The sequence below is a fragment of the Hippoglossus hippoglossus genome, chromosome 17 (assembly GCF_009819705.1).
Source record: "Hippoglossus hippoglossus isolate fHipHip1 chromosome 17, fHipHip1.pri, whole genome shotgun sequence".
NCBI lineage: Eukaryota > Metazoa > Chordata > Actinopteri > Pleuronectiformes > Pleuronectidae > Hippoglossus > Hippoglossus hippoglossus.
In genome coordinates, this window is record NC_047167.1 from 10,969,283 (window position 1) to 10,995,885 (window position 26,603).

Consider the following 26,603-nt stretch of genomic DNA (forward strand, 5'->3'; position numbering starts at 1 on the left):
ATCCGCCGCTGCATCCAACTCGCTTCCACACTTGGGTTCATTCACGCACACTTTTCCCACCGGGATGGAGCCGCTTCAGCCAGCAGCGCGCACTGCAGCCAACTGGGGGCACGCACGCTTCCACGCATCACACATGGCTGCGGATTTATGCCGAATATTTTCCACCTTCCTCTGGATAATTGCGCTGGTTTCGTGTTCGAGGACGAGGATTTATTCGCCGAACGAAGGTGAGTTATAGAGGAGGTGGGGGTTCCGGAGCTGTGCGCCGCTGCTGCCCGGAGCTGGTGCCGCGGCGGTGCGCCTCGACCCAGCCAGGATGGGAAGGGAAGATAGAGCATGGGTGTGAATCTGCGTAAAAGTTGAACAGCACTTAAGTTGTATTTTGGGAGGAAACACTGCCCAGTTGTTAAGGCTCCTGGTTCCTCGCAGAGTTGTGTCTTCAGGGAGTTCAGCTGCAGGGTCTCTCGGTTACAGCGCGCAGTGTAGTGATGAGTTCAGTGTGGAAGACTTTTATTTATGAGCAGTTGAAGCTCGAAAAATCATTTTGTATTCGTTTCTTTTACCATGAATCCGATTTTACGCACTTGATCCAACGTGCCATTTTGCAATCGTGTTGATATTATAGAATAAACATGACAAGAATCAATATAAATAATCTTAAATAAGCAAATAAACAGGAGCCAACCAGTTTGTCCCAGTGATCTACTGGAAATCTTGAGGTGTGGTTAACTTCCAAGTATAACAAATTTAACTCATCCACACTGTTATAGAATTCAATCATTTTTTTATGTTTTATTTGAAACCACCTGTGTGTATGTGCATTTCAGTGACCCTGCTGGATACCAGGACAGTGCCAGGAGAGCTGAAATGGGCAGCCAGTCCATCAGAGGGAGGGGTGAGTGGGAACATTCTTCTTCTTTTTTGTATTTTACAGATACTCTGTTTACAGCCTGTTCTCTCTTTGGAGAACACACCATCTCTTTCTCTCCCTCTCTCAAAAACACACTTGGTCTGGAAACTGTAAATAATCATCCCACAGATTTTTGAAATGTGCTGTTGTTCACCAACTTAAGTGCTAATATGAGAGTGCTGGCGTTGTGTTTGGCACAGGAGAAGGCATGGACCAGCTTGGTGGTGGGTGTGATTTTTTAAAGGGATTTTTACTACCATGCATTTGCCAGAATGATTCCTGGAAATATCTTGTTTTTTAATGTCATCTCCTCTCATCTTTTTTGTACTTTTTATTGTTGGCACGTTGCGGTCTGCCATCTATGTGTCCTCTCTCTTCCTCCCTCTGTCCTCCCCTCAGAGCGTCCCTCACCTCTTTGTTGGTTTAAGAGTTATTGGTGAACTTGACTCGTATTTCTTCAGTCGCCGTGCTCTCATTCTCTCACAAGCTGCGTGATTGACGGGGTCTTGGTCTGCACGCACTGAGCTTTTGATTACAGGCCCCCCCACCTTCCGCATCCTTTAGCTAGACGTTCATGCACACAAAACATCATTTCTGTATGGTAGGGGCAAGTGCGCAGCGTTTTTTGTTTCTTCTCCGACAGCTGTGATTTCTGTGTACTGACAAAGACTCCAGAGGAGACCAGACAAGGAGGCATCATACCCTCTGACAGCTTTTTTTTACAACCCTCCACCCTAATACACACAAAGACACACACAGAATAAACATTCAAAAACACACACTACACAAAGGCAGAACCGCACGCTCATGCTCATGCCCACACTTATATTCGCATCTTGTACATGTAGGAAGACACGGTTACAGAGGAGGAACCTTGGACCGATGCTGGATTATTGAGACCGATTCCAATGTTGATAAGTTAAGGCATTAAAGCAGTACATTTTCAAAAGTAAACCTAATTAGAAATGAAAATGTATTTGAAAAATAAAACGATTGATACAAAAAACATAAATAATGCATTTAAATTAAGATAAATAAAGGTAAAATCAAGCCACAGCACATCTGTTAATCAATAACATTAAATCAATATATTTGTGATGAACCGATATCAGTCAGTAATATCACTCCCTGATGGCATATCGATCAGGCCTAATTGGACACACACACACACACACACACACACACACACACACACACACACACACACACACACACACACACACTCTCTCTCTCCTTTCTCTTTCTCTTTCTCCCTCTTTGGACACGGCACATTTGGTGTGTATACAGCTCTCAGTAGTAGGGAGAACGCATATTATTATTCAGCGGTAATAAAAAGCCAATTTGGAGTTGGGAGGCCCGGCTGGTCATTGGAAGGGTCACAGTACAAGGCAAACAGTCGGCTCTATGGAGATGGATGGTGCAGTGAAGGATGAGCCTGTTCCACTTGTATGAAAATGTGACTGCGAAAACCTTGGGAGTCGCGACAAATCTGAGCCAGCATCCACTGCGGGACGAATGTAAGCCTGCGAGGTTTCAAATGACAGCAGTGAATCAGAGGATGCTCCCCAGCTTCTGAAATGTACTTGAACTTGTTTCTCTGTATTTATGAGGCCAGACAGTGAGTAAAAAAAAACACGATGAATCCTCAGCTGTGAGCACGCTTTTTCTGGTCACCGCTTCTGTAAGAGTATTTCTGACAAGGCTTGTGCCTACAGGGCTGGTGATTAGAGTTTGGTTCAAACTTAGTGTTATGTCATCGATTTTACTTCATGCCACCACTGTTTTGAGGCTTCAAAGATATAACGTGTAACAATTCTTCATGAAAATGGCTTAAAATGAATAAAATAAATATAATACAAAATAAATAGACTGTTCTTACATTATCCAAAATGGTTCACACATTGTTCAAACCCAGAGAAATCCACGGTTTTATTTAAGGTAATGGCACGTTTCAATTCGGTCACATTTTGATTGCATCCTTCGTGTTGGTCACTCGTAATGGATCCTTATTATTCATTCATTCATTTGCTGCATAACGTGAATAAAACTTCAATACATTACCTCATCAGTGAACATGATTTAGGCTGCATCAGGTCGATTTTCATTGGCAATGGTGTTGAAGACAACAACTCCCATGATCCCACGCTGCTTCACGACATCATCAAACAAGGCCTTTTGTTATTGTTTTGATTGCGAGACCCCTAGCTGCCGAAGGTGATATGTTGTATGTTGTTCTGAAATCTGACACTTGAGTATCTGCGAACTTGAAAAATACAAGATGCTTCCACAGTCACATTTACCGTTTCAAAACCTTTGTTTACAGTTTGTTTCCCCCGGACATTATTTTCTGACGGTATCACTTGAAAGCGCTGCTACTTGGCAGCTGATTATAAGGAAAAGTTGCTCTGAAAATTTCACAACTTTGGCAATCAATTTTTAATGATTAATGATCTCTTTTGTGGAGCATCTGTCTCCATGAAGTTTCTCAAAGCTGATTTTCCCTCTGTTGGCATGAACTGAAACCAGCAGGTGCCTGGAAAGTTAGAAATTAAATCCAAATATTTACGGATTGTAATAGTGTACACAAAACATGCAAAATGAAGTCACCCTATATCCTCCTGAGTGGAGTAATACAATCGTGAGTGTCTTTGTTTGTTTCTTAGTGGGAAGAAGTGAGCATTATGGACGAGAAGAACATCCCCATCAGAACGTACCAGGTGTGTAACGTCCTAGAACCCAGTCAGAACAACTGGCTCAGGACAGACTGGATCCCGAGGTCCGGTGCTCAGCGGGTCTACGTCGAGGTCAAGTTCACACTGAGAGACTGCAACAGCCTGCCAGGCGTCACCGGCACCTGCAAGGTACAGGATGATCATTCTGTGTTCCCTCAACTTTCTTTGACTCATTATCATAATAAGAGAAAAGACGAGCACTGAAAATGATTAATTCACCTCAGTCTCTTTTTTGGGGGTTTCTCTGTCTCTTTGGTCTTGTAGGAGACTTTCAATCTGTACTACCATGAGTCAAACGAAGACAGGGAGAGCTACATCAAAGAGAGCAGCTTCATTAAGGTCGACACCGTGGCGGCAGACGAGAGCTTCACCCAGGTAACACTAATCAACTCCGTCAGGGCTTGAGCTCTCTATCCTCCCTCCTCCACTCTCCTTAATTTGCTCTTATCCTGATAAAATTTAAACCGCCCTGGCGCTCGGCTGTAATTTCTTTATTTGTTTCACAAGCGTTTTTATCTTAGACGTCCATTTCACCATCCCTGGGAGGAAGCAGGAAGCGTTACTATCATGACGTCTGGGTTAAGCGTCGTGGGCATTAAATCTTATTTCACCTTACTAATCAATGCAAGTTCATCTGGACTAGAGCCAAATGCTGAAGATGTGAGGATCAGCCGTGGTCCAATTGCAGCTGCCACTTTGGGTTAAACAAGCGGATTGATTGCTGACACAGTTTAGCGCACATTCCGTTAATCGACCTCCCTTCTGTTCGCATTCAGGTGGACGTTGGAGACCGCATCATGAAGCTGAACACTGAGGTGCGGGACGTAAAGGTCACAACAAGGAAGGGCTTCTACTTGGCCTTTCAGGATGTTGGTGCCTGCATCGCTTTAGTGTCTGTCAGGGTGTTCTTCAAAACCTGCCCGCTCACCATCCGTAACCTGGCAACTTTCCCCGACACCGTCACCGGTGCTGATACGTCCTCCTTAGTGGAGGTCAGGGGGTCTTGTGTCAACCAATCAGAGGAGAGAGATGAGCCCAAAATGTACTGCGGGGCTGATGGAGAGTGGCTCGTTCCTATTGGTGGATGTCTGTGCACCACCGGATATGAGGAGAAGGGGGGAGCGTGTAAAGGTAAGTGATGCGACAGGAATACTTCACCGTGATTTGCTGTTTGTTGTTGTCTCATCCGATTTGGTCTCCTGCTCTATACTCTCTGCTCCCCTTCTGTCGCCACTTCTAAATCCCATGTCTCTGTGAGTGACAGTCACTTCACAAGCTGCTCGCTAATGACAGAAAACATTATTCTGCGGATTATTTTCATCATTTTCAGAGAATGTGTTCAGAGATTCTGTCTTAAAGGGACATTCCCATGTTACATGCTGGTAATGGCAGGATGTAACCATGCACTACATTCCACAACACCACAGTAAAACTTATCTATGTGAGTATTTTCTTCCACCTATTACACAATCATAAATTACATCAGGACTTTCTCCAGTGCAGGTGTTGTTTGGACATAGCTTGAATGTACAGTTCTTTATTTGAAAATAGAATCTATTGTTAAATCTGTTGTTAAATATTTTTGAATAGAATTGACATTTAGATTTTTTTTGATGGCAGACATTATTTTAATGTCGCCCTAACGCTGACACCTTATCAGGATAGTTAACATGATAATAACTAGAATGGCTCTCATTAGAACCAATACCTTACACCAAGGCTAGTCCTTTTTAATTTAATTACGCTGCACCAAATTGCACACAGGCACACATATCCATGCCTGGTCTTTCATCAAAATGCGTGAACTGCTGCCTGTGAAAATGGGGAAAACGTAAAAATAACCTGCCTAAATCTCGCAATGTTCAAGAGTGAAAAAAAAAATCCTGGATCCGCCCTGATCCAGATCCCCACCAAAATTGAATAGGCTCCTCCCTGACCCATACCACATCCGTCCACCAGGTTTCATGGTAATCCATCCCGTAGTTTATGCGTAATCTTGCCCACAGACAAACTGACTAACCCTCGTTAGTGGAGGGAATGTGAAATGTGCTAATTCATTTTGTTGTTAACGGTTACTGTTGTTTGATATGACTTGGAGCCAGGAGACAGTTAGCTTAGCATAGTTTAGCTTAGCTCAGTTTATCTTAGGTTAGCTGAGAGCAAAGACTGGAAACAGAGGGAAATGTGCTCGCCTGGCTGTGTCCAAAAAACACCTTTAAGTCAATAATGAACACATTATCTATAATGCTACTTGTTGCCTTGTTACCTGAAAAAATAAAAACAACCACAACACTTTTAATTAAGGACCTTTAGGGTCCTGGTGTTATAGAATTTGGAACATACTGACCAGGTGCCTTAGTTTACTGTGTGCTGGGCTCAACTAACTGTATCTGGACAGTAGAATCATTTTCAATGGACAGTCAAGAGAATGATATTGGTGCATTGTTGAGTTACTTTGAAATACTCTAGAAACTGTACTGTGAGCTGAATCACAATCTAATCAAATCAATCAAAACACAATCAATATCCTATATTTTACTTTAATTGTTACTTCTAATAAATCGAGGCTGTAAACAGAGTTTCATGCAGTCTTTACAGTTGAATGCAGTCTTATGAGTAGAAGCTCTCAGGTCTTAGTGTGAGGTGTGCTGACATAACAACGGCCATCTGGTCAAAACTGTCTTTCTGTCACTTACAAATCTGGCCTGAACTTTACAGTAACAACTATACAAGCTGTTCACACCTCTCCCCAACATACATGTGGCCTGGATGACGTGTAATGTTTGGAAGTGACTGTTGCGATTGTGGAGACAACGAAAATGTGCACGTCTGTGTGAGAAAGTGGGGCGAACGTCGGACAAGAGTCGGTGGAGACACATTTACAACTTCACTCCCCCTATTCAGTCGCACACACAACAGACACACAACATGTTGGCTTGCACAAACACATACGCAGATGGACAGAGACCAATAGAGAGAGACGGGGAGAGGAGGGGGACTAACGGATCTGCTCCCTCGGTTTTATTTATGAAGCCTATCCCAGAAGGCTAATTGTATAACAAACACACCCATAATTCAAAGAGAGGAGAAGAGATGCTGAGAGGCAGAAAGACAGAGACGGACATAAAAAGAGGGGAGCCGTTGTGGCCAGTTGGCGTTAAAGAGGGAAGAAAAATCCTTTTTTTTTCTTTGCAACAGGAAAAGCAGTTGCCAAAATTTTGAAGTGACAAACGTTCTCAAAACCCTTTACCCCAGCTTAACCCGTTTGTTCCCACTGAAAAGAGGAGGAGGTTTGCGGGGTGGTCCCTGAGGCCTGAAAGATGTTCCTCCTCACTTAGATTTAGGAGAGACCCTTGACTCTGTTGAACCTCTAGCAGATGTGAAGTGCCATCTATCTATCCGCTGCTCCCGTCTCCGTCTCCCCGCTCTCGCCGCCTGTCAGGCTGTTGGCCGGGCTCAGCTGCATCAGTGGAAATCCATCAAAGTCTGGATGAACACCGAACGCTGCTCAGCGGAAAAAACTCTGACCCTGCGGTATTGGATGGACGCCTTAATGCTTCTCCAATTTTAAGTCTGAATTTCATAGAGTGAGGACGATAGAGGGGGGGAAGCAGAGCAAGATGGAGGGAAAAGGCAGATGGATTTGTGAGGAGATTTAGATGTTCTGTGTCTCGTCCCGTCCCAGAGGTCAAAAGGTTTCTGGATATTCTAGACTCTAGATATATACTAAGAGTCTAGGAAGTGACTTCTAACAGCCAGGAAAAAGTAACTTAACCACTTATCATTTTTGCACTTTTATGTTTACAAGTCTTGACTTTTTCCAGAGTTTATGCTAAGCTAAAGCTAATCATTCCCTGACTCCAGCTTCACATGTTAACGCACATGAGAATGTGATCTGTCTTCTCATCTAATTCTAGTGAAAGGAATAAACTGCATAGATTTCTCTATTTCCTTAATTTAATCCTTTAAGAAACCCAAATTATAGCGAACGCTCAAAAACTAATCCAGACTCTCATAGAGACAAAATCCTACAAATTGTTCATTCTTCCTTGTGTTGTGTAGAATCTTTGCATATTCTTCTTCTTCTCTGTTATAAATGTCCACCTGTTATATGCAGTACATCTCATTAGTTAGATTCATTGCCGTTTTCAGCTAATTTGTTTAACTTGCAGTTTTTCATTTTTCACCGTCTGCCGTCTGCTGCAGAAATACCTTTGCATTGTCAGTGTGATCTAACTTCCCCCAAGAGCTGCTGCTGAATTGAGCTGAAACAAGAGTCGACTTAGCCAAAGCGGTGAAATGTGAAAAGTTCATTTTCAGTGTTGACACAGAGTAATGAGGATGGAGAGGATGAGAGGAGAAGCTTTGGAGAGGAAGAAGGGATTAGCTGTTGAATGGGGCGAGAGGGGGATTGAAAGAAGGCCACTGACAGCAGAAGGCATCAATGCCGAGCCGCCCCTCCCCTGCTGGGGGTTCGTCAACGGGTGCAAAGGAGACGAGCGGGGAAACACAAGAGACAGGGAACTCCCCCTCTTCTTTAGACCCCTGGTTAAGACCGAGGTCACGACTGAGCCTGATGAAGACGTCAAAAGCTCTGACTGACAGCCACATACACACACACACATATGCACAGAGAGGGAGTTTAGCTGCAGAGTGCAGGGTCATGACCGAGGTAGATGAAGACGTCAAAAGTTTGACAGCTGCGATCCGTCTGGGAGGATCGGAAACAAGGTTGGAGAGACAAGAGGCGAGCGGTGGAGAAAGAACATAGAGAATTTAAAATGTGAACGGTTGGAATGAGAGAGAAACCTCCTACTTCTTGTTTCACTGTCTCTCCACTGGTCGTTTTTTCTCAGATTCTGCTCACGGCCTGGGAGGGTTGGAATGTGTGTGTGTGTGTGTGTGTGTGTGTTTGCATGTGTGTGTGTTTCTGTGTTCCCCTCCATCCGGAGAGATTTCATGGTTATGCTTCTTTTTTCCAATGCACCTGCAGAGTCTCGTCGGCAGCAGAAAGCATTTGGACCGAAGGAATGAAAAGAGGAAAGATTGAGAGAGAGAGGGGTAAAGAAGTAAAGAGAGCCACACTGAAAGAGAGATGACAGAAAGAGAGAGTGAGCGGATGATAGAAAGAGTGTGTAATCGCTGCATTCACTGCCTCTAATTATTGCACCGCGTCTCTGGACTCAGTACATGTTGGATTTGAGATTTAGAGTGTGTAGGTGTGTGTGTGTGTGTGTGTGTGTGTGTGTGTGTGTGTGTGTGTGTGTGTGTGTGTGTGTGTGTGTGTGTGTGTGTGTGTGTGTGTGTGTGTCTGTGTGTGTGTGTGTACTCTATATCCAATTTTATAAGCAACAAAGACAGTTTGGAGGACTGCCCGGGAATGCCTAGAGAGGAGTGGGGCAAACAGAGAGAGAGTGTGCATGCATGTGTATGTGTGTGTGTGTGTGTGTGTGTGTGTGTGTGTGTGTGTGTGTGTGTGTGTGTGTGTGTGTGTGTGTGTGTGTGCGTGTGTGCGTGTGGCAGGTGACAAAGCAGCCAAAGACCGTGGAATGGCACAAGTGATTGTCTGTAGTCTGAAGCAAGCCAAACCCAGGTGGGGGTAATGGTTTGCATTCCACCATCACAATCGAAGTATGTGTGTGTGTGTGTGTGTGTGTGTGTGTGTGTGTGTGTGTGTGTGTGTGTGTGTGAGAGAGAGAGAGAGAGAGAGCTATTGTCTCCCTCTCCCAGGTTGCTCCTAATGTAGAGGCGGTTTGCCAGCTCCACCAGTCCGTCTGTGGCTCCCTGGCAGCGGATCAACCTCCGCTCTCCATCTCTCTCCATGTTGCTCTCATTATCCCTCCTTTCTCTTTCTCCAACTCTTCTCCCTGATCCGCGGTCAGAGGTTGGGGGGGGGGGGGGGGGGGGTGCTGCTGCTGCTGCTGGTGGCGGGGGGGTGATCGGAGTGTGATGGGGAGTGCGCGGGGGGGGGGGGGGGGGGGGGGGGTATTGTTGTCGAGCCCCTTTCACATGCTAATGATTGCTCTGTTGGCTTTGGGCAGGCATACCCACACACACACACACACACACACACACACACACACACACACACACACACACACACACACACACACAAAAATCCCCACACACACTTCTCTCTTCAAACCACCAGTGTTTTGTGAGTATTTAAATTTAGACTATCTTAAAGCTTCCATTGAGAACGTTCCCCAAGGTTTTAAATGCAAACTGAATGTGAAGAGATGGAAGATATGAGATGAATTTTGCACCAATCGCACACAGGAGGTCGGTTTGATCCTTGAGGGAGGCAGGCGATCCTTTCAATGAAGGCATACAGTAGGGAAAGATAAGGATCGTGTCTTCCCCTCCAGCATTTCTGCAGGTTTTAATTAACAGGGCATGACCCCTGTGATTAATAGCGTCCCGCCTTCTCGAGTGACAGTCTATCAATCCGTCCATCCATCCGTCACTCCGTCCCTCCCTCTATCCATCACAGAGACAGGTGGAGCGGTCAGGGGTACTTCCTTCCAACTACACCCCTCCGCAGGGAAGGAACAAGGGATGATGACAGATAACACGGGGTCAAGGGGAATACACACACAACACACATACAGTGTGCCGGACGAAGATCTTAGTTGGATTTACAATGAGCCGCATTTGCATTTTCGCTAGCAGAAGAATACATATGCAAATGCCGACAATGCTGATAGTAATCAAAGGGCACCTTCCCCTAAGTATCTCTTCCTCGTCCCCCCCCGTCTTTTTCTCTCCTCGTCTTTATCTCACACACCATGTCAGTCTTTTTCTCGCTCTGTCTCTCCCAGTCAACCTTTTCCCATCCCTTATAGACTCTGCCACTTTCTCTTTGTCTCAAACAGCCCAGCCGCTGATAACAGCGTATTTACTGTCGTGCTAACAGGCAGAATGTGAACATGCCCACACACACACGCAGCCACACACATCTAACCCAGGTTTCACCTTATCTTATCGGTATGTGTGTGTGCGTGTTTTTGTCCAGTTTAGCTCAGGCTCCCGCGCAGTGCAGGGTTAATGTTGGGTTAATGACGCCCTCATGAGCTCTTATTCCAGGTCACCAGCACTGCCCCCCCAAACTCCTTTCGAAACCAACGCTTAAAGAGACACAAAAGGCTACAGAGAGAACAGAGAGAACAGAGACATGAGAGGGCACTGAAGGAAGTTTATGGCTTCAGCACTTGCTCCTTTCTTTCCTCCTTTCTTTCTCTTCCTTCTTCGTTTTGTCCTCTGTGCTGGAGACAAGGATGGAGGATTGGGTGGGACAGAGACAAAGGCAGCGTGCTACACCCCCTGGCAGCGTCTTCTACAGTCCCTGTAATCAACCTCTAAATCCTCAGCAGGTCAAATACTTTTCTCAGTGTTTTTAATTCCCTCTCGTTCCCGTCGACTTGACTATTTTGATGACAAGAAGAAAGAAAGGAATGTACCGAACAGCAGGAGAATGATAACAATGTGTTTCTGTCTGATGATATCAGCTGACTGTACGATAAGCCATTCCCCGGATGAAAGCCGCTCTTATCAGCTGTAAATGTGTTTATGATTTCACTGGCTTAGAGTACAGGGTCCACATGTGCGTCTCATCTGAATCGGTGTCAGTATATCGAGCTGTAAACACCGTGCGCTGGCTTCAAAGCTTTCTCAAGGTTTTTGACTGTGAGAGGGATCCGTACGGGGATGCACAAAGAGTGAGCAGAGGCACAAAGCCGTGTAAGTGGAGGTCGATGAGGAAGTGCACAAGGGAGCGAATGAGGGAGGTCGTGAAAAATGTGAAAGGGAGGGCGAGTGAGTGTGTGAAAGAGCAAATCTACGGAGGCTCACGCAGATGGGGCAGGATGGTCGGCGTGAGTAGATTACAGGGGAGACTTCCTCTCCCTCTCATCTACTGATGAGAGTGTCATAAAGCATGCTGACACACACTCACAACCACACACACACACACACACACACACACACACAAACACACACACACACACACACACACACACACACACACACACACACACACACACACACACACACACACACACACAAACACACAGATCATTCCCACATTCCTTTCCACTCCCACTGGGATGTCTTCATCCCAGTCGTGAAAGGGTTGTGGGGGGGGGGGGGGGGGGAGAGGGGAGAGGGGAGCCAGGAAAGATGGTAGGATTGAGAAAGGAGAATGAATAGGGAGTGATGATGAAAAAGGTGTTGAAAAGAATGATTGCAGTTGAAACAAATGAAGGATTTCCTCCTGAAATTAAAGAGAGAGAAAAGAACCAGGCTCTAACCAGGCACGCTCTGCCATCTCCTTTGCTTCACCAGTGGATGTCAAGCAGTATAATTATGCATTCATTTATTGTATTGTTGCTCCGTCAATGCATGAAGTCCTCCCTTCTCTCCCCCTGTCTTTCCCTCACGCTCTCTCTTTCTATGTTTCCCCTCGTTCATATATTTAAATGTCAGTTATATTTGTGTGGGCTGCTAGCGTCGTGGAGTTTCTGATGCGGTCGCTTCTAGTGTTTCTTGTTTCTGTGTGTGTGAGTGGGAGCTGATCAGCGAGCGTTCTTTTGTGTGTGTGTTTTTTTTCTTTGCTCATCAAAAACCCAAAGATAAAAGAAGTCAAAGTGCCCGCTGCTCCTCGTGCTGTATCTGTTTCTCTCTCCAGATTTCTCTTTATACTTTTTTGTCTGTGGATTCAAATGCTCGATTGCAAAAAAAAACTAAACAATTCCATCTGCTCAGTATCTTGTTGTCTGGGCTCTCTGAGCGATCGACTCAGAAGACATCATCGGCTGTATCAAGGGTCAGGGGTCAGCTGACCTTAAGTCAATGTTGAATACACATTTAGCCGCCTGCGACCCACATCATGCTGGACTTCAATAAACTTAACAATAATTTAAGATTTTTTAAAGTACCTTGTGCAGTGTTTCTTACCAAAGTAAATGACCTGAAAGATGCATTTAATTAATTTTCTTCCACATAAAATATTATCAGTTTGGAATATTTTGGATTTTCTCTACTGTTTTATCACTGGTAAAACATCACGTCACCTCATATGCTCATTCTTGAATGGTTAGGGTTAACCCTAATCCTAACCCTAACCCTAACCCCTATTGAATATTTGCTCTGTTGTCAGAAAAACTCATATACATTTAGTTTAGTGTCATTGAAAATCAATAACGTGTCAATTTGTCCCTCCATCGGGGAGGTTATGGTTACAGCTGCATTTATTTGTTCAAAAGCTTCAAAGCCTTAGCCATTGCCATGGTAACCAACGTCCAAATTAGTTACTGAATGCTGCAAATACTATTATTATTATATGTGCATCAGCTTAGCCGTCTTGCAACTGCTTGATGTCGGCTTTTTGTAACCTCCTTCAAAATAAACTATACCACCTCCCCTCTGTCCCCCATTTCTTAAGACCTTACATTGCCTTGAAATAGTCTGGTATAGTAGCCTTTCGAATAAAATGCACTCAGAAGTTAGGAATATTTGTGGGTAATTATCATTGAATCTTTGAATGTTGTTGACTTTTATTGATGGTGCATGGATGAATATTAAAGTGGAGATGTGTCTCTCTGCAGCCTGCTCTGCTGGTTTCTACAAGGCCAAGTCTTCGGATGCAGGATGCTCCAAGTGTCCCCCACACAGCCACTCGCTCAGAGAAGGCGCAACTGTCTGTGACTGCCACTCTGGATTCTTCCGTGCCGACAGCGATCCTGCCTCTATGGCCTGCACCCGTAAGTACACACACACACACACACACACACACACACACACACACACACACACACACACACACACACACACACACACACACACACACGCTAATAGGATATTGCATAAGTGAAAACAGACAACATGTGTGCATTGCTGACAAATAAAAGCGAAAAGAACACTCATTGTTTTCCATGCTCTCTATCTTTACCAAACAGAGGGAGACACAAACTTGTCTGAATGCCACCCCTGTTTCATGATCCCATTACTTATGACTAAGCCACCATCTACATCCTGTCTGGGAGTGATAACTAAAGAAACTTAAGAGGAGTGAATAAATGTCGCTGTCCTCTCTCTCTCTCTCCCCCCCACCCTTCCACCTCTCTCTCTCTCTCTCTCTCTCTCTCTCTCTCTCTGTGTGTGTGTGTGTGTGACAGAGCTAGAGACCTCGGTCTGTGTGTCGTAAACTTAATTATGCCTATATACAGCACGTGGTTTCCTTCGCCTGGGAAACATGAACACACGCACGCACACAAAGTGAGAGAGAGATGCCTCTGAAGTAAAACATCCAACCCATCGAAAACATCTATGAACTGTATGGTCTTCGGTCTGATCCAATATGTCTACACTTCAGCCCTGTGCCAACAACTATCCCTGATGTGTAGTATAGGATGTGCCGTATATGTGGTTAGTTTTTTTTAATGCTCAGGTTTTTCCCTGTGTCCTCCTCAGAGCCACCCTCAGCCCCACAGCAGCTCATCTCAGTTGTGAATGAGACCTCGGTGGTCTTAGAATGGGCACCCCCCCGTCGGCTGGGAGGAAGAAGCGACACCAGCTATAGCCTGGAGTGTCTCATCTGTCAGACAGGGGGCCGCAGTCGGACCGCCGGCAAAGCCCTCCCCAGGAATCACAACGTCTCTAAGCCTGAGGTTCAGCACAGTGGCCTAGGGATGCAGTCAGACCAGGGCATTGTGGGATCAGAAACCCAGTCAGGGAGAGGCGTCGTCCAGAGCAGACCTGTATCTGAAGATTACCCAAGACTCGGCTCTGGCTCCAGCTCTCAGCTCTGCCTTCCCTGTGGCTCCGATGTGCTCTTCTCTCCCGGCCAGACCCGCCTGAAGACCACCAGGGTGGTGGTGACCGAGCTGAGGGCCCACACGCACTACACCTTCATCGTCCATGCACGCAACGGGGTCTCCCTGGCCAGCGGTGCAGGGTCAGCCCTGAGTGTGTCTGTCACCGTTACCACCAACCAAGCTGGTGAGAATGAGGAGTGTAATAAATGAGTTTGTCAGACTGTTGACTGTTGCAGTAAAAATGTGCTTATAGATGTTCTGTCTGTATGTGGGTCAGCACAATGCAATCTGCTGCTCAGTGCACATGGTCCACAAGGGAGCAAGGCCCCATGGGTAATGTTCAAAATTGTGGAAGCATGATATGAGTAAGCCCTATATGTAGTTATATATGAGCATGATAAAGCTGGTGTCTGAAAACTGCAGATGCATTTTTGCGTTAAAAATATTAAGTAAATGTATTTTGAATTGATATATTTTACTATAATATATTCTAAATATATATTTTAAAGCTTAAAATCACTGCATGATGCGTCCAGAAAAGATTATAAAGCTTATGAACTAAATTAGCTTTAAAAAAAAACAACTAAAGTAAACAAATATCTAAGGATGAAAAAAACCTTGATGAGGTCCAACGCCGGTGTTGATGTGCTGTTAACAAGAACACTTTATACGTAATGTCCCGCAGGCTGCTCTGAACACTTGTGTTGTTGTGAACACATTTGAACCGGAGAATCTTCTGCTGCATTGTTCATGTGTGAAAGACAAACTCCAGAGAAAGTCTGGACCCAATTGTGTTCGCAGTCTCTGGAGGTTCACGTCTGAAAAGGGCTTCACAGTGATGAGTCCCAGCCGCTGTTGCTACAGAATGCTGGTGGCCCGTTTTTTTCCAAGCTTATTAACAGTGAACATATCACGTGTCCAAATCGCACCAAATTCAACACCGCACTTCCTCTGGCCTTTAACAAAACACGTGCCAAGTGTGAAGCCGATAAGATGAACGGTTATATATATATATAACCAATACATTTGATTTAAATGTAATTAAATTTGCATTGATGATACAGTATAATACTACAATGGTTCGTCACAGAATAAAACCAATGTTGAACAAACACAAAGGACACATCCATCATGGAACAGCCAGAGATTATTCTCCATTAGCATCAGCTCCTGTAACACAGCTACAAGACACTTCCCTCGCCCTCTCTCTCAACTGGAAAAGCTCGCTCTTACTATCACTGTCACAGTTGCCATAGTTATTACTCTGTCCTCCTACACTTAACAACCGCTCAATTAATTGTAGGGGTGTTCTCAAGTGGATGTCAGAAAGCATTCTTGGAAATGTAAATCGCTGACTTAAATACAAACAGACAGGGCTGCCTGAAGACTTAGAGGAAACTGTTTTACAAATAAAAACCTCAGTGAATCTAACTGTGGGATTTTCCTTGCGTCAGCTCTTGACCAGGGAAGTGTTTGAAAAATCACCCAGGTTTTATGGCGTGTTTCATTTTAGTTGAGAGGGTGTCAGCTGGTCCGTGGCGTTTCCTCACACATGCTCTCCATTAGTTTGCTTTTTTTTGCGCGCTGTTACATCTCAACTGTCATTGGTTTAAGACTTTATGCTGGCGTTTTAGAAAGTAGCACACCTGCTCGGTTCCGAGTTGTCCCCCCACGGGAAATAACTTGGCTGTGTGTGCACAGCACGAGAGCGTGTCTGGGATGTGTCACGTCCAACCTGCGCCACCATATGGCCCCGGTATCATGTGAACAGCCACAAAGGAGGACAAACACCATAAAGGCCTCGACAATGGAGGGATGTAAGAGGAGAGAGAGTGGAGAATAGGTCTCGTCCCTGTGGAATAGGCAGGAATGGGATTTGGGTCAGCTCTCAGGTGCACAGGGTCAACGGGACTGTTGACAAACAGACAGCGTACATACCTTTGGTAGCTGTGTGCAGGCCTGTGAAATGATTACAGACGTTATTATCACAGAACATCCAGTATGTCATTATACAAAGTTACACCATTGTGACTGAATTATCTCTTTCCATTGCTCTCTCCTGCTCAGCTCCCTCTCCGGTGTCATCCATCCTCGTCATCGATGTCACCAGGCACAGTTTGTCGTTGTCGTGGCAACAGCCAGACCGGCCTAACGGGGTCATCCTGGAATACGAGGTCAAGTTCTATGAAAAGGTGAGCCGCCTGCAGGTTAATGCCGCTCGGGCAGCTGTCGGGAATGTCAATATGCGGCCCCGCTGTTTGTGTATCGCTGATGATGAAGATAGATTTCTTGTCAGCGATGAAAAGTGACCCCTCTTTTTTGTCCCCTAATCAGGATCAGAGAGAGCGGTCCTACCGCATAATTAGGACCTTCGCTCGTGGCGTGGATGTCACGGGTCTCAACCCCCTCACTGTGTACGTGTTCCATGTGCGTGCTCGCACAGCTGCCGGATACGGAGAGTTCAGCGCTCCATTCGAGTTCGCCACCAATTCAGGTATTGTGACAATAGTGTTCAGAACTTGAAGAGCATGCATGAAACTTTTATTATCATGATGAAGTTCTTACTTTCTGGTTGGTGACTTTTTTGTCCTTCCCCCGTTAGATCCCTTCCCTCTGATTGGAGAAGGAGTTAACTCAGCCTTCCTGCTGCTGTCTGTCAGCGGGGTTGGAATTTTACTGCTGATATCTGCAGCTGTCTTCATCATTAGCCGCAGGTACACAAATGCACGCACGCACGCACGCACACACACACACACACACACACACACACACACACACACACACACAAATGCATTCACACACACACATACACATTTAAAAGCATCCAGACAGGCTTGCTGCCCTATATGCTTGTTAGGTCGGCTTGAAGTTTCCCATCAGTGCTGCCTCTGCCTTGACTACTGCTTTTGACCAAACTGCCTTAATGCACACAAACAACACACACACACACACACACACACAGCTCTCCTAGTTTTGTGCGGCTAAATAATGTGTGTGTGTGTGTGTGTGTGTGTGTGTGTTACCTGGAGCTTTTAAAAGGGATTAGAGTGGAGACAGTGATAATCCCTTTGTCCCTGACTTGTCATTACTGTCTCTTCACCAGCGCAGCTTGTGTGTCAGCTTCCCCTGGCGTGCACAGTCACGCACAGTAGCGTGTGCGAGTGCATGGACGTGCACAAACACACGCACACACACAAACACACACCTGCTCACCCACAAAGGTGTTTTTGACAGTTTCTTTGTTTAATGGAAAACACCTTTTATCTTGTGCTACCTGAGGCGGCGCCCCTCCTCCCTCTCTGCCTTAAATGCTTTCATCTGCTCGCTCGCTGTCTCTCCCCCGCAGCCCGTGGCTCCTCTGTTCTCATTCATTTCATTGAGGTGAACCCTGGAAAAACCAATGAATGAATGTGCGCCGCTGCAGGAAAAGAAACCAAATTAAAAGCGGTGCGACGCACAGTGAACGTCCCTTTATCAGATCAGCTAACTGTAAAAAAAATCTCAACAAAAACATGAAGTGAAGAGAAAGTGACAGGGATGCTCTTGCTTGTCATTTCTGTCTGTGTGTGTTCAATGTCCATCATTTCTTATGTCTCATCAGGAGGAGCAAGTACAGCAAAACAAGGCAGGACTCAGAGGAGGAGAAACATCTTAACCCAGGTAGACACACTGCACACACACAAACACATACACACTGTCAAAACAACAGAGAGACAGATGGATGCTCTTTTTCTCCTCCTTCTCTCTACACACACTGCCAATAACATTTACATAACATATGCAGCAGTTACACAACTCATATTTGTCACCCTCCTCTGCACACCTTCCTCTCCTCCCTCGCTTCCTCCCCTCCATCGCAGGGGTGAAGATCTACGTGGACCCGTTCACCTATGAGGACCCCGATCAGGCCATCCACGAGTTTGCCAAGGAGATTGATGTTAGCAGTATTCACATTGAGAGGGTTATTGGCATGGGTAAGCCTGATAATATCGCTTGCACACACTCATACAAGCCCACACACACACACATGCCGACTTGGCGCTGACTTTGCTGTTTGCTCTGTGTGTGTAGGAGAGTTTGGGGAGGTGTGCAGCGGCCGGCTGCGTGTGCAGGGAAAGAGGGAGATCTACGTGGCCATCAAGAGTCTGAAGGCGGGCTACACTGACAAACAGAGGAGGGACTTCCTGTCCGAGGCCTCCATCATGGGACAGTTTGACCATCCCAACATCATCAGGCTGGAGGGCGTCATCACCAGATGTGAGTGGTAGTTGTGTGTTGATAATAACTTAATGTGCAGGTTTGAATTCAGCCTAATGTTTCAAACTCTTTTACCCCCTTAGGCAAGCCATTGATGATCATCACAGAGTACATGGAGAACGGATCCCTGGATGCCTTCCTTCGTGTAAGCGCAGTTTATTATTCCGTCTTTTTCTGTTAGATAAATATCGTGAAAAATATTTGAAAAATGTACTGAAAAATGTAAAGAAATGTCTCTGTCGTTTAAACATTTCAGAAACATGACGGCCAGTTCACAGTGATCCAGCTGGTCGGCATGCTGCGCGGTATCGCCTCCGGTATGAAGTACCTGTCAGACATGAGCTACGTTCACAGAGACCTGGCAGCTCGGAACATCCTGGTCAACAGCAACCTGGTGTGTAAGGTGTCGGACTTTGGCCTGAGTCGGGTTCTGGAGGACGACCCAGAGGCTGCCTACACTACAAGGGTGAGACACACAGAATGAATAACCTTAAACTAATGTGGGCATATGCTGTACATGTTCATTAATTTAATATTTACATGCCATCATGTCTTTCATTCACAATTTTTTTTTTAAATGACGGAATCAACAAATTCCCTCAGTCACTGACCCCGTTGTGACTTATGCTGCTGTTGTAGGAGGCCACTGGGACTTACCTTTCCCCTGGAGGGAAGATCCCCATCAGGTGGACGGCCCCAGAGGCTATAGCGTTCAGGAAGTTCACCACAGCCAGCGATGTGTGGAGTTACGGTATCGTCATGTGGGAGGTGGTCTCATATGGAGAGAGACCCTACTGGGACATGAACAACCAGGATGTGAGTAATCTTTATATAGTCCAACCTATGAGACCACTCACTTACAAAAGAGTGAGCTAGTTCCTGAAATGAAATGTTTACTTAAACGTACGATCAAATGAAACCGCTGGATCACCTGCATTGTTATTACCTCCACCTGTTTGTTTATTAGTTGGTTTGCATGTTTGTTTGTGAACAAGATTACACAAAATCTACCGGACGGATGCTACGAAACCTGGTGGACGGATGCAGTATGGGTCAGAAAAGAGCTCATCAAATGTTTTAACATTACAAGATAGAGCATTTTCACTGACTTCCCAGGGAATCATTCATGGATCATGATGAAAATAATCAGGCACATTTACGGGACCGATTTCTTTAAATGTGTGCAATTTGGTGCAGCTTGATTGAATTGAGGGGGACTTTTGGGCCTTGGTGGTGGTTTGCCATTATAGTAATTAATGAAACTATGGTCAAAATGGTTCATTGCTTAAAAAACACGTGCCCACATGTATAATACTTTAAGTAATGAATATTACACTCAGACAACTTTCAGCTTCATTTTAATTTCCAAATCTGTTTCATACAAAATCAATCATGCATCTGTATGGTTCTCTGTTGTTGAGACTTGCATTAATTAAAAGCAGTGAGGTTGATGAGTTAAATATTATCAGAAGTGAACGGGTAGATTATCAAAAAATAATAAAGTCATGTTGTTAAGTTTCTTTTCAAGTTTCCTGTCTAAACAACAGTTAATAGCTCTGGATTCAGTGACAAACATTAACATTAACATCAGTCACAGTTCTCTCATTATTTAATTAAAGTTTCCCTATAAATAATCTATTTGCTCCCACTTTCTAGAGAAGTCAAATTAAACCTTTACTTTTTCACAGTCCTCAAGTTGGATTTAAATGAGTATCTTTATCAGATGGATGAATGAAACCGGCAGCCCGTCTTTAGGATATTTTTAGAGACGACTTCTGGAGAAAATAAGCTGCCCTCTGTGTGACGTGCTGTTTTCTGACCCTGTGTCTTGAACCTCTGCAAATTTTGCCTTTGAATCATCCGAACAGCAGAAATAATTTTTTGACAAGTAATTGCTGCTTAGAATTATCCCTCAGCGACGCTCACGCACACTTTATAAATTTAGTGGTGATTTAGTTCTGAAGAGTTTCGGAGAGTTTGAGAGAAAAATGCTGTTTCAAAGCGAATTTGCAATCACTTTGCGATCAAAGCTTGTTAAGTTTGAGGAGGTCAAAGAGACCAGTCTGGCATATGGACATTTTCAAACATAATTGATTTCATCTTCTCAGCTTATGCAGTTTCAGAGAAATTTCCTGATGAGACATTTTCTCCAGCATATTTTTGATTTCTTTTTATATAGCACCAAATTAGTACACACTGAGCTGCACTTCACTTTCTCTTAAATCTTGTTTCAGTGAAACTCTGATGTTTTGATTTACCTCACAACCAACTATAAGTATGTGTAAGCATCTTTTAACCTACTTTTACATGTAACTCCTCAGGTGTGATCCAGTTACATCCACAGCAGTGCTTTATGTGGTATTTCCATTTTAGACTTGACCAAAGGTGCATTATTTCTGAGTGTGTTATTGATGTAAAGTATGGGCCCACAATGCATTGCACACAAGAGATACAGGAGCTGCTCAAAGCTGCACATTTATTAGAATAAATTGCAGATGGCGATGAGACAGCTCTGGAAAGATCTGTGAAAACCAAAAAATAATGAAACTTTAAAAAATATATATTTTTCTCTTCTTTTTATTTATTCAGCAGTTGTGTTTTAAAGCATTTTTAATGACATATTCATCTTTTCTCATATAAAAACCTCAAAGTGGTTTTGAATTGATTTATTCATATGATAACTGCAAGAAGCAGGATGCTGTCACAATGTGGTGTGTGTTGTGCACTATTACAATGGGATTGGGAAGAACTGCCATGTGAAATAGAAGAGAACCTTCAAGAGGAAATCCATGCAAAGTTCAGTTTGTAGTGCAAACACCCTCAAATAAAACACTATATTGCTAAACATCAGCATGTTAGCATTGTCATCATGAGAATGCTGGCACAGCAGCATTAGCATTTAGCCCAAAGCACCATGTTGCCCATGCACAACCTCATAAAGCTGTAGTTTCTTTGGTCTTGATTTTGTAACTCTTTCCTTTGGATTCACCCCGATAAAAACATCCATCCTCCACCTCTATCTGTCCTGTAGGTGATTAAAGCGATAGAGGAGGGCTACCGGCTGCCTGCTCCCATGGACTGTCCCGTGGTGCTGCACCAGCTCATGCTGGACTGCTGGGAGAGAGACCGAGCAGAGCGACCCACCTTCAGCCAGATACTCAACATGCTGGATAAACTCATCCGTAACCCCGGGACTCTGCGTCGGACAGGAGGGGACAGGTGTGTACACGCAGGCACAGACATGTACAGCAGTATGCAGAGACCAATACATGTATATTTATATAGGGACACTTAAACTGTACTCACACCCTCACCGACATGTTTTCACCCCCATCGGTTTGAACCTATACTCAACACTATTTCACCTTGATATCATACTTCTATTCATAAACTTTGCCTCCACCAACCTGCCTCCTCTCCTCTTCCTCTGCGTTTACAGACCTACACCCACCATGCTGGAGTCAGGGATGGCTTCAGAGGTGTGTGTGTCAGTGGTGCCCGAGGTGTGTGTGTCGGAGTGGTCGGTATGTGAGTGGCTGCAGTCCGTCGGGTTGGAGAGGTACACAGACACACTGGCAGCAGCAGGATACACCAGCATTGACAGTCTTCTGGCTCTCACACACCAGTAAGTGTACCCTCATGTGATAAATGGATTAAAGTGAGAGTCGTTTTTTAATCATCACATTTCTTACTGCCAAAAAAGAAACTCAAAGCAGAATCTCATTTCTACCTTTGCGCCGCAATCACACTCAAAACCGAAAAACTAAACTGAAGAATTGACGCAGAATGGATGAAATCCATTTCGTCCTCATAATAACATTAACACTGCCTGCACTGTAGCATTAAACTACACACAGTAAAGTCCCTTTTCCACTGGTCAGAAACCGACTAACATCTGGCTTTCGTCTGCAATGGGAACGGACACAGTCAGCATTCACTCCCAGGTCAAATGAGTATGCAGTCGACATTAGTTTTATCGGCTGTCTCAGTCTAGACACATGTCCCCACACTTTGTCTGCGCAACCTTACAAAGTGCATTGAACTTCCTGGCGTTGGCCTCTAAAAAGCCATGAACGTTTGTGAACTAATTATTTTTTACATCTTGGCAACAACGTGCAACAGGGATTTCTTGTCTTTGGATTGTGCAACATGCGACACTAGCAAGACAGCGAGGTGAGAGAGCTTCTCAGTTTCCTGCGCGTTGGTGACACTGAACATGCCTTTTATATGTTGGTTTACCCATGTTAAAAAAACATACACCTTTAGAGGTTTGACAGTGGGATATGTAATGGCCTCAATATTCTGACAATGAAAGAGTTAGTTATTTGTCATATACGTGTTCTGGGCACACGTGAAGGCAGAGTGATGAGTCAGCCGTCACAGAAATGTGTGAAATATGTTCCCCAACCGAACCATTTTGGACGGACTCACCTTGAAGGAAATTCATGGCATTGCTCTCAGTTGTACACACGAAGGCCGAAGTAGCTGTGGGAAGACTAAACTGAGCGGGAGGAGAAATATTCCAGACACTTCTCTTATCTCCACACACCTGGCCAGCGGCAGGCTTGTTTGTTGGATTGTCGACATCACAATGTAAAAACAATTCCAACATCAGAAAGTTGTGTGTTTGATGAGTCAGTGTTTGATGATCCAGCAAGTTTTGGGCAACATATTTCTCCACCACAATGAATCTGGCTCTTAAAAGTGTTATGTGAATCTACATTGGAACTGTATTCTCATGTTACTCAGCATGCTCAGGGACGTGGTTTCTAATATTAACTTCCTGTGTTACCACTCTCTTGTATGTGTTTAAATAGCTCTGAAAGACAACAGTGGTTTACAGCCATTCAATTAAATTGTATTTATATAGTGCCAAATCACCTCCATTAAAATCTCAATCTTGAAGTAATTTAGATAGTAAGAGATCTTAAGAGAAACCTCAACAGATCCCACAATGAACACCAGTGGAGAGAAACAACTCCCTTCTAACAGGAAGAAGCTTGACGGGAAGCACAATGGCAGAACCTATATCAGGCTGTGGCTGCACAGACAACTTGGTATTATGGTTATAGCTTAATTGTTATACAGGGTTGGCTTTTAATAGAGGAGTGGAGGTTAAACAGTGGTTCAGATGAGTCACTGAGCAGAAACCGAAACCCAGGAAGCTCCTGTATATCTAGGGAAACATTTAAATCTCTTTTCATCAACATGTCTGACAAATAAATGGAATATTGGTTGTGGTTGTTGTGTTACATGAAAAGGATGAGGACAAGAAGAACTAAAATTATCCCCTTATGGGTGTCTCAGCCAGCCAGTTACATTACAGCTAATATGGTGATAATGTCTTCTTCTTTTCTCGAGTTATGGTTTTAAGTAAAAGCCAGAAAGGTGTTTCTGCAGAACATTGTGATGTTAAAGGGAAATTGACCTTTGTCACAACTTCACCATTTTATCCAATTAAACATCACGATATGATGAGATTTGATACGATGCGATACTTTACGTTAGATACGATACAATACGACACGACACAATAGGACGCAGTCTTCGTGGGACAGCGAAGGCCGAACCAAACTGAGACACGGTCTGGTCTACAGAGGCTTTCCATGATCTGCGTCACCAGCTCATCCAGCTCTAATTGCTGTTGCCCGAGCAAAAGAGGTGAAGACAGGTAGTTTGTTTTTCCCGGATGAAAGGAAGCATTTGAAGGAGCCTTTGAAAAGTGACAGCCAAGTAGCGCCTCTGTGATGCAATCTGTCTTCAAATGCAGCCTCTGAAGGAATCAGCCCCTGAACGGAGACACAGCTTCCATGTTCTCGTGGCCATAAATATCTTTTATGAAGTCACAGTGACCTTGACCTTTGGCCTTTGACAACTAAAATCTATGTATTTCATCAATGTGCCCAAGCAAATGTTTGTGCCAAATGAAGAAATTCCTTGTAGGTGTTTCTTAAATATCACATTCATGAAAATAGGTAAACATACAACTTCATTATTCCTCCAGCTGTCATTGTTGAGGCATAAAATCCTGCACTGCCTCATCCTTTAGAGAAGACAAATCGTAGCTTTATGTGTCTGAATGAGAATCTTTGTCTTTGCACCCACAGGGAGATGGACAGACTGGGAATAATCACACCATCACACCAGGACAGACTAATTGCCAGTGTGCAACAAGAAATGCTGTCTCAGATGCAGCACATGCAACACACAATGGTTCCCGTCTGAACCGCAGAACGGATACAGACCTGTTTCGAGAAGAATTTCATTTACCTCATTCATGCACTTTAGAGGGACCTTTCACCAGAGGAAGTACAAGGAGTGGATTGAAGTGAAAAAAATCCGAAGTGAGAAGAAGAAAACGAGAAGAGAAAAGCAGCACTTTTGTGAACTTCCAGCCTGTGGAGTTTTCTAAAAATAAAATAAAAAAAACATGGACGCGGCCACAGATAATATTGAGCTACTGAGAGCTTAGACTGAAGCCTCATCCTCTTATCCAACTCTGTTTTTCATTCTTTTATGATCCGTTTCGTGAAGGCTGATATGTGATGGTGTGCATAAGCAGAATGGCTTCCAACTTTTTTATTTCGCTGCTTTGGGCTTGACTTGAATAAAAATGTGTTTCGTGTTTGCTCGTATGTCTGCGTGAGTGTGTGTGTGCGTGTGTGTGTGTGTGTGTGTGTGTGTGTGTGTGTGTGTAGCGTGAAATCCACACAACATGGAAACTCCCTCGTCAAGGCGCCAGCTATCTTTGAATATTCTGAATATGCAAAGTTACCAGAGAGAATGAGGGAGGAGCCAGACAGAATGTACCATTACAAGCTCTTACTAGTTTCATGCTGGAGGATCCTACTAACAAACTATGTGATTTGCTTGTGTTTTTTTATTCATTTCTTGTTTTACCTGTATGAATTATTACTTCTGTTGAATTAGTCCTTTAGATTAGTGTGGTCTATCTGTGTCTATGTTCATGTCTCTTGTTTGATGCTAAGAATTAGCTACATGAAGCATTTTGTTTATTTATGGTATTTTTTTAATCTAGTTTGTACATTGTATAATAGATACACTGAGGAGATATTGTAATGATCACCATATTGCATTGCAATAAATGCCAAAATCTATGTATGCAGGGTTTCCCTTTGTTTGAACACAACATTTGCATTCTAATGTATTTAATGGACACCATATATTATAATTAGTCCGAGAATCGAGTGGATCTTCAAGCGCTTAACGTTTGTCATTTCTGAGTTTGGCAGAAGAAAATGTCCTCTGTGAAAGTTGGGACTTAGTCAGAGATTCCTGTAACAAGGAAAACAACTCCAGAAGAACACCCAGTGTGTGTTGTGCATGTGTGTGTGCATGTGTGTGAGTGTGAAAGAGGACAAACACACACAGAGGGAAAGAAGAATAGGAGAGAGAAAAACTGAGGGGGAGAACGCCAGCTTGAATTAAAAGGAGAGAATATTAAGAGTGGGCTGTCACTGCGAGTGTCTGTATGGCATCATGTTTTTTGTCGACTAAATTGGGCTGAGTTTGCAGCACAAACTTGTCAAATCAGCAAACATCTGTCTCACACAGCACCACCATATACACACATTTACACAAACACTGGGGAGTTGATTGGAGGAAGCCTTTGATATATAAAGGAAGAGAAGATGCGATCTCGATTCTGGCAAAAATGTCAATGTTTTTCCAGCCTAATGAGAGTTGCCTGCAAACACACACACACACACAACGCACAAGTGAATGCACAGCGCTCATACACATACACACACACATATACACACACACACCACCCCCTTCCTCCCTCCCAATACATCCAAATTACACAGAGCAAACAAAATGCTGATGGTGGTTAATGAGGCAGATGCATCTGAGTAAGTGGAAGAGAGA

General features: G+C 44.2%; 1 protein-coding gene across 1 annotated transcript; it reads left to right on the forward strand.

The window, feature by feature from the left end:
- LOC117778053 (ephrin type-A receptor 4-A-like) lies at positions 1-25,830 on the forward strand. Its single transcript, XM_034613262.1, has 19 exons — positions 1-227; positions 828-895; positions 3,574-3,771; positions 3,907-4,017; positions 4,419-4,773; positions 13,248-13,403; positions 14,113-14,640; positions 16,524-16,648; positions 16,791-16,950; positions 17,059-17,170; positions 18,058-18,116; positions 18,317-18,430; positions 18,528-18,713; positions 18,797-18,858; positions 18,970-19,179; positions 19,353-19,529; positions 21,745-21,932; positions 22,153-22,338; positions 24,821-25,830. Exons 1-19 carry the CDS (start codon positions 65-67, stop codon positions 24,936-24,938), a joined length of 3,276 nt encoding a protein of 1,091 aa, XP_034469153.1. The 5' UTR covers positions 1-64; the 3' UTR covers positions 24,939-25,830.
- Positions 25,831-26,603: the final 773 nt, after the last annotated feature.

Excerpts from the sequence above, each read along its gene's own strand:
- LOC117778053 (XM_034613262.1), top strand. The coding sequence starts at position 65 with ATGGAGCCGCTTCAGCCAGCAGCGCGCACTGCAGCCAACTGGGGGCAC. Across the intron at positions 18,431-18,527 it reads TGAGAGGGTTATTGGCATGG|GAGAGTTTGGGGAGGTGTGC; the intron begins GTAAGCCTGATA and ends CTGTGTGTGTAG. Across the intron at positions 18,859-18,969 it reads CCCTGGATGCCTTCCTTCGT|AAACATGACGGCCAGTTCAC; the intron begins GTAAGCGCAGTT and ends TAAACATTTCAG.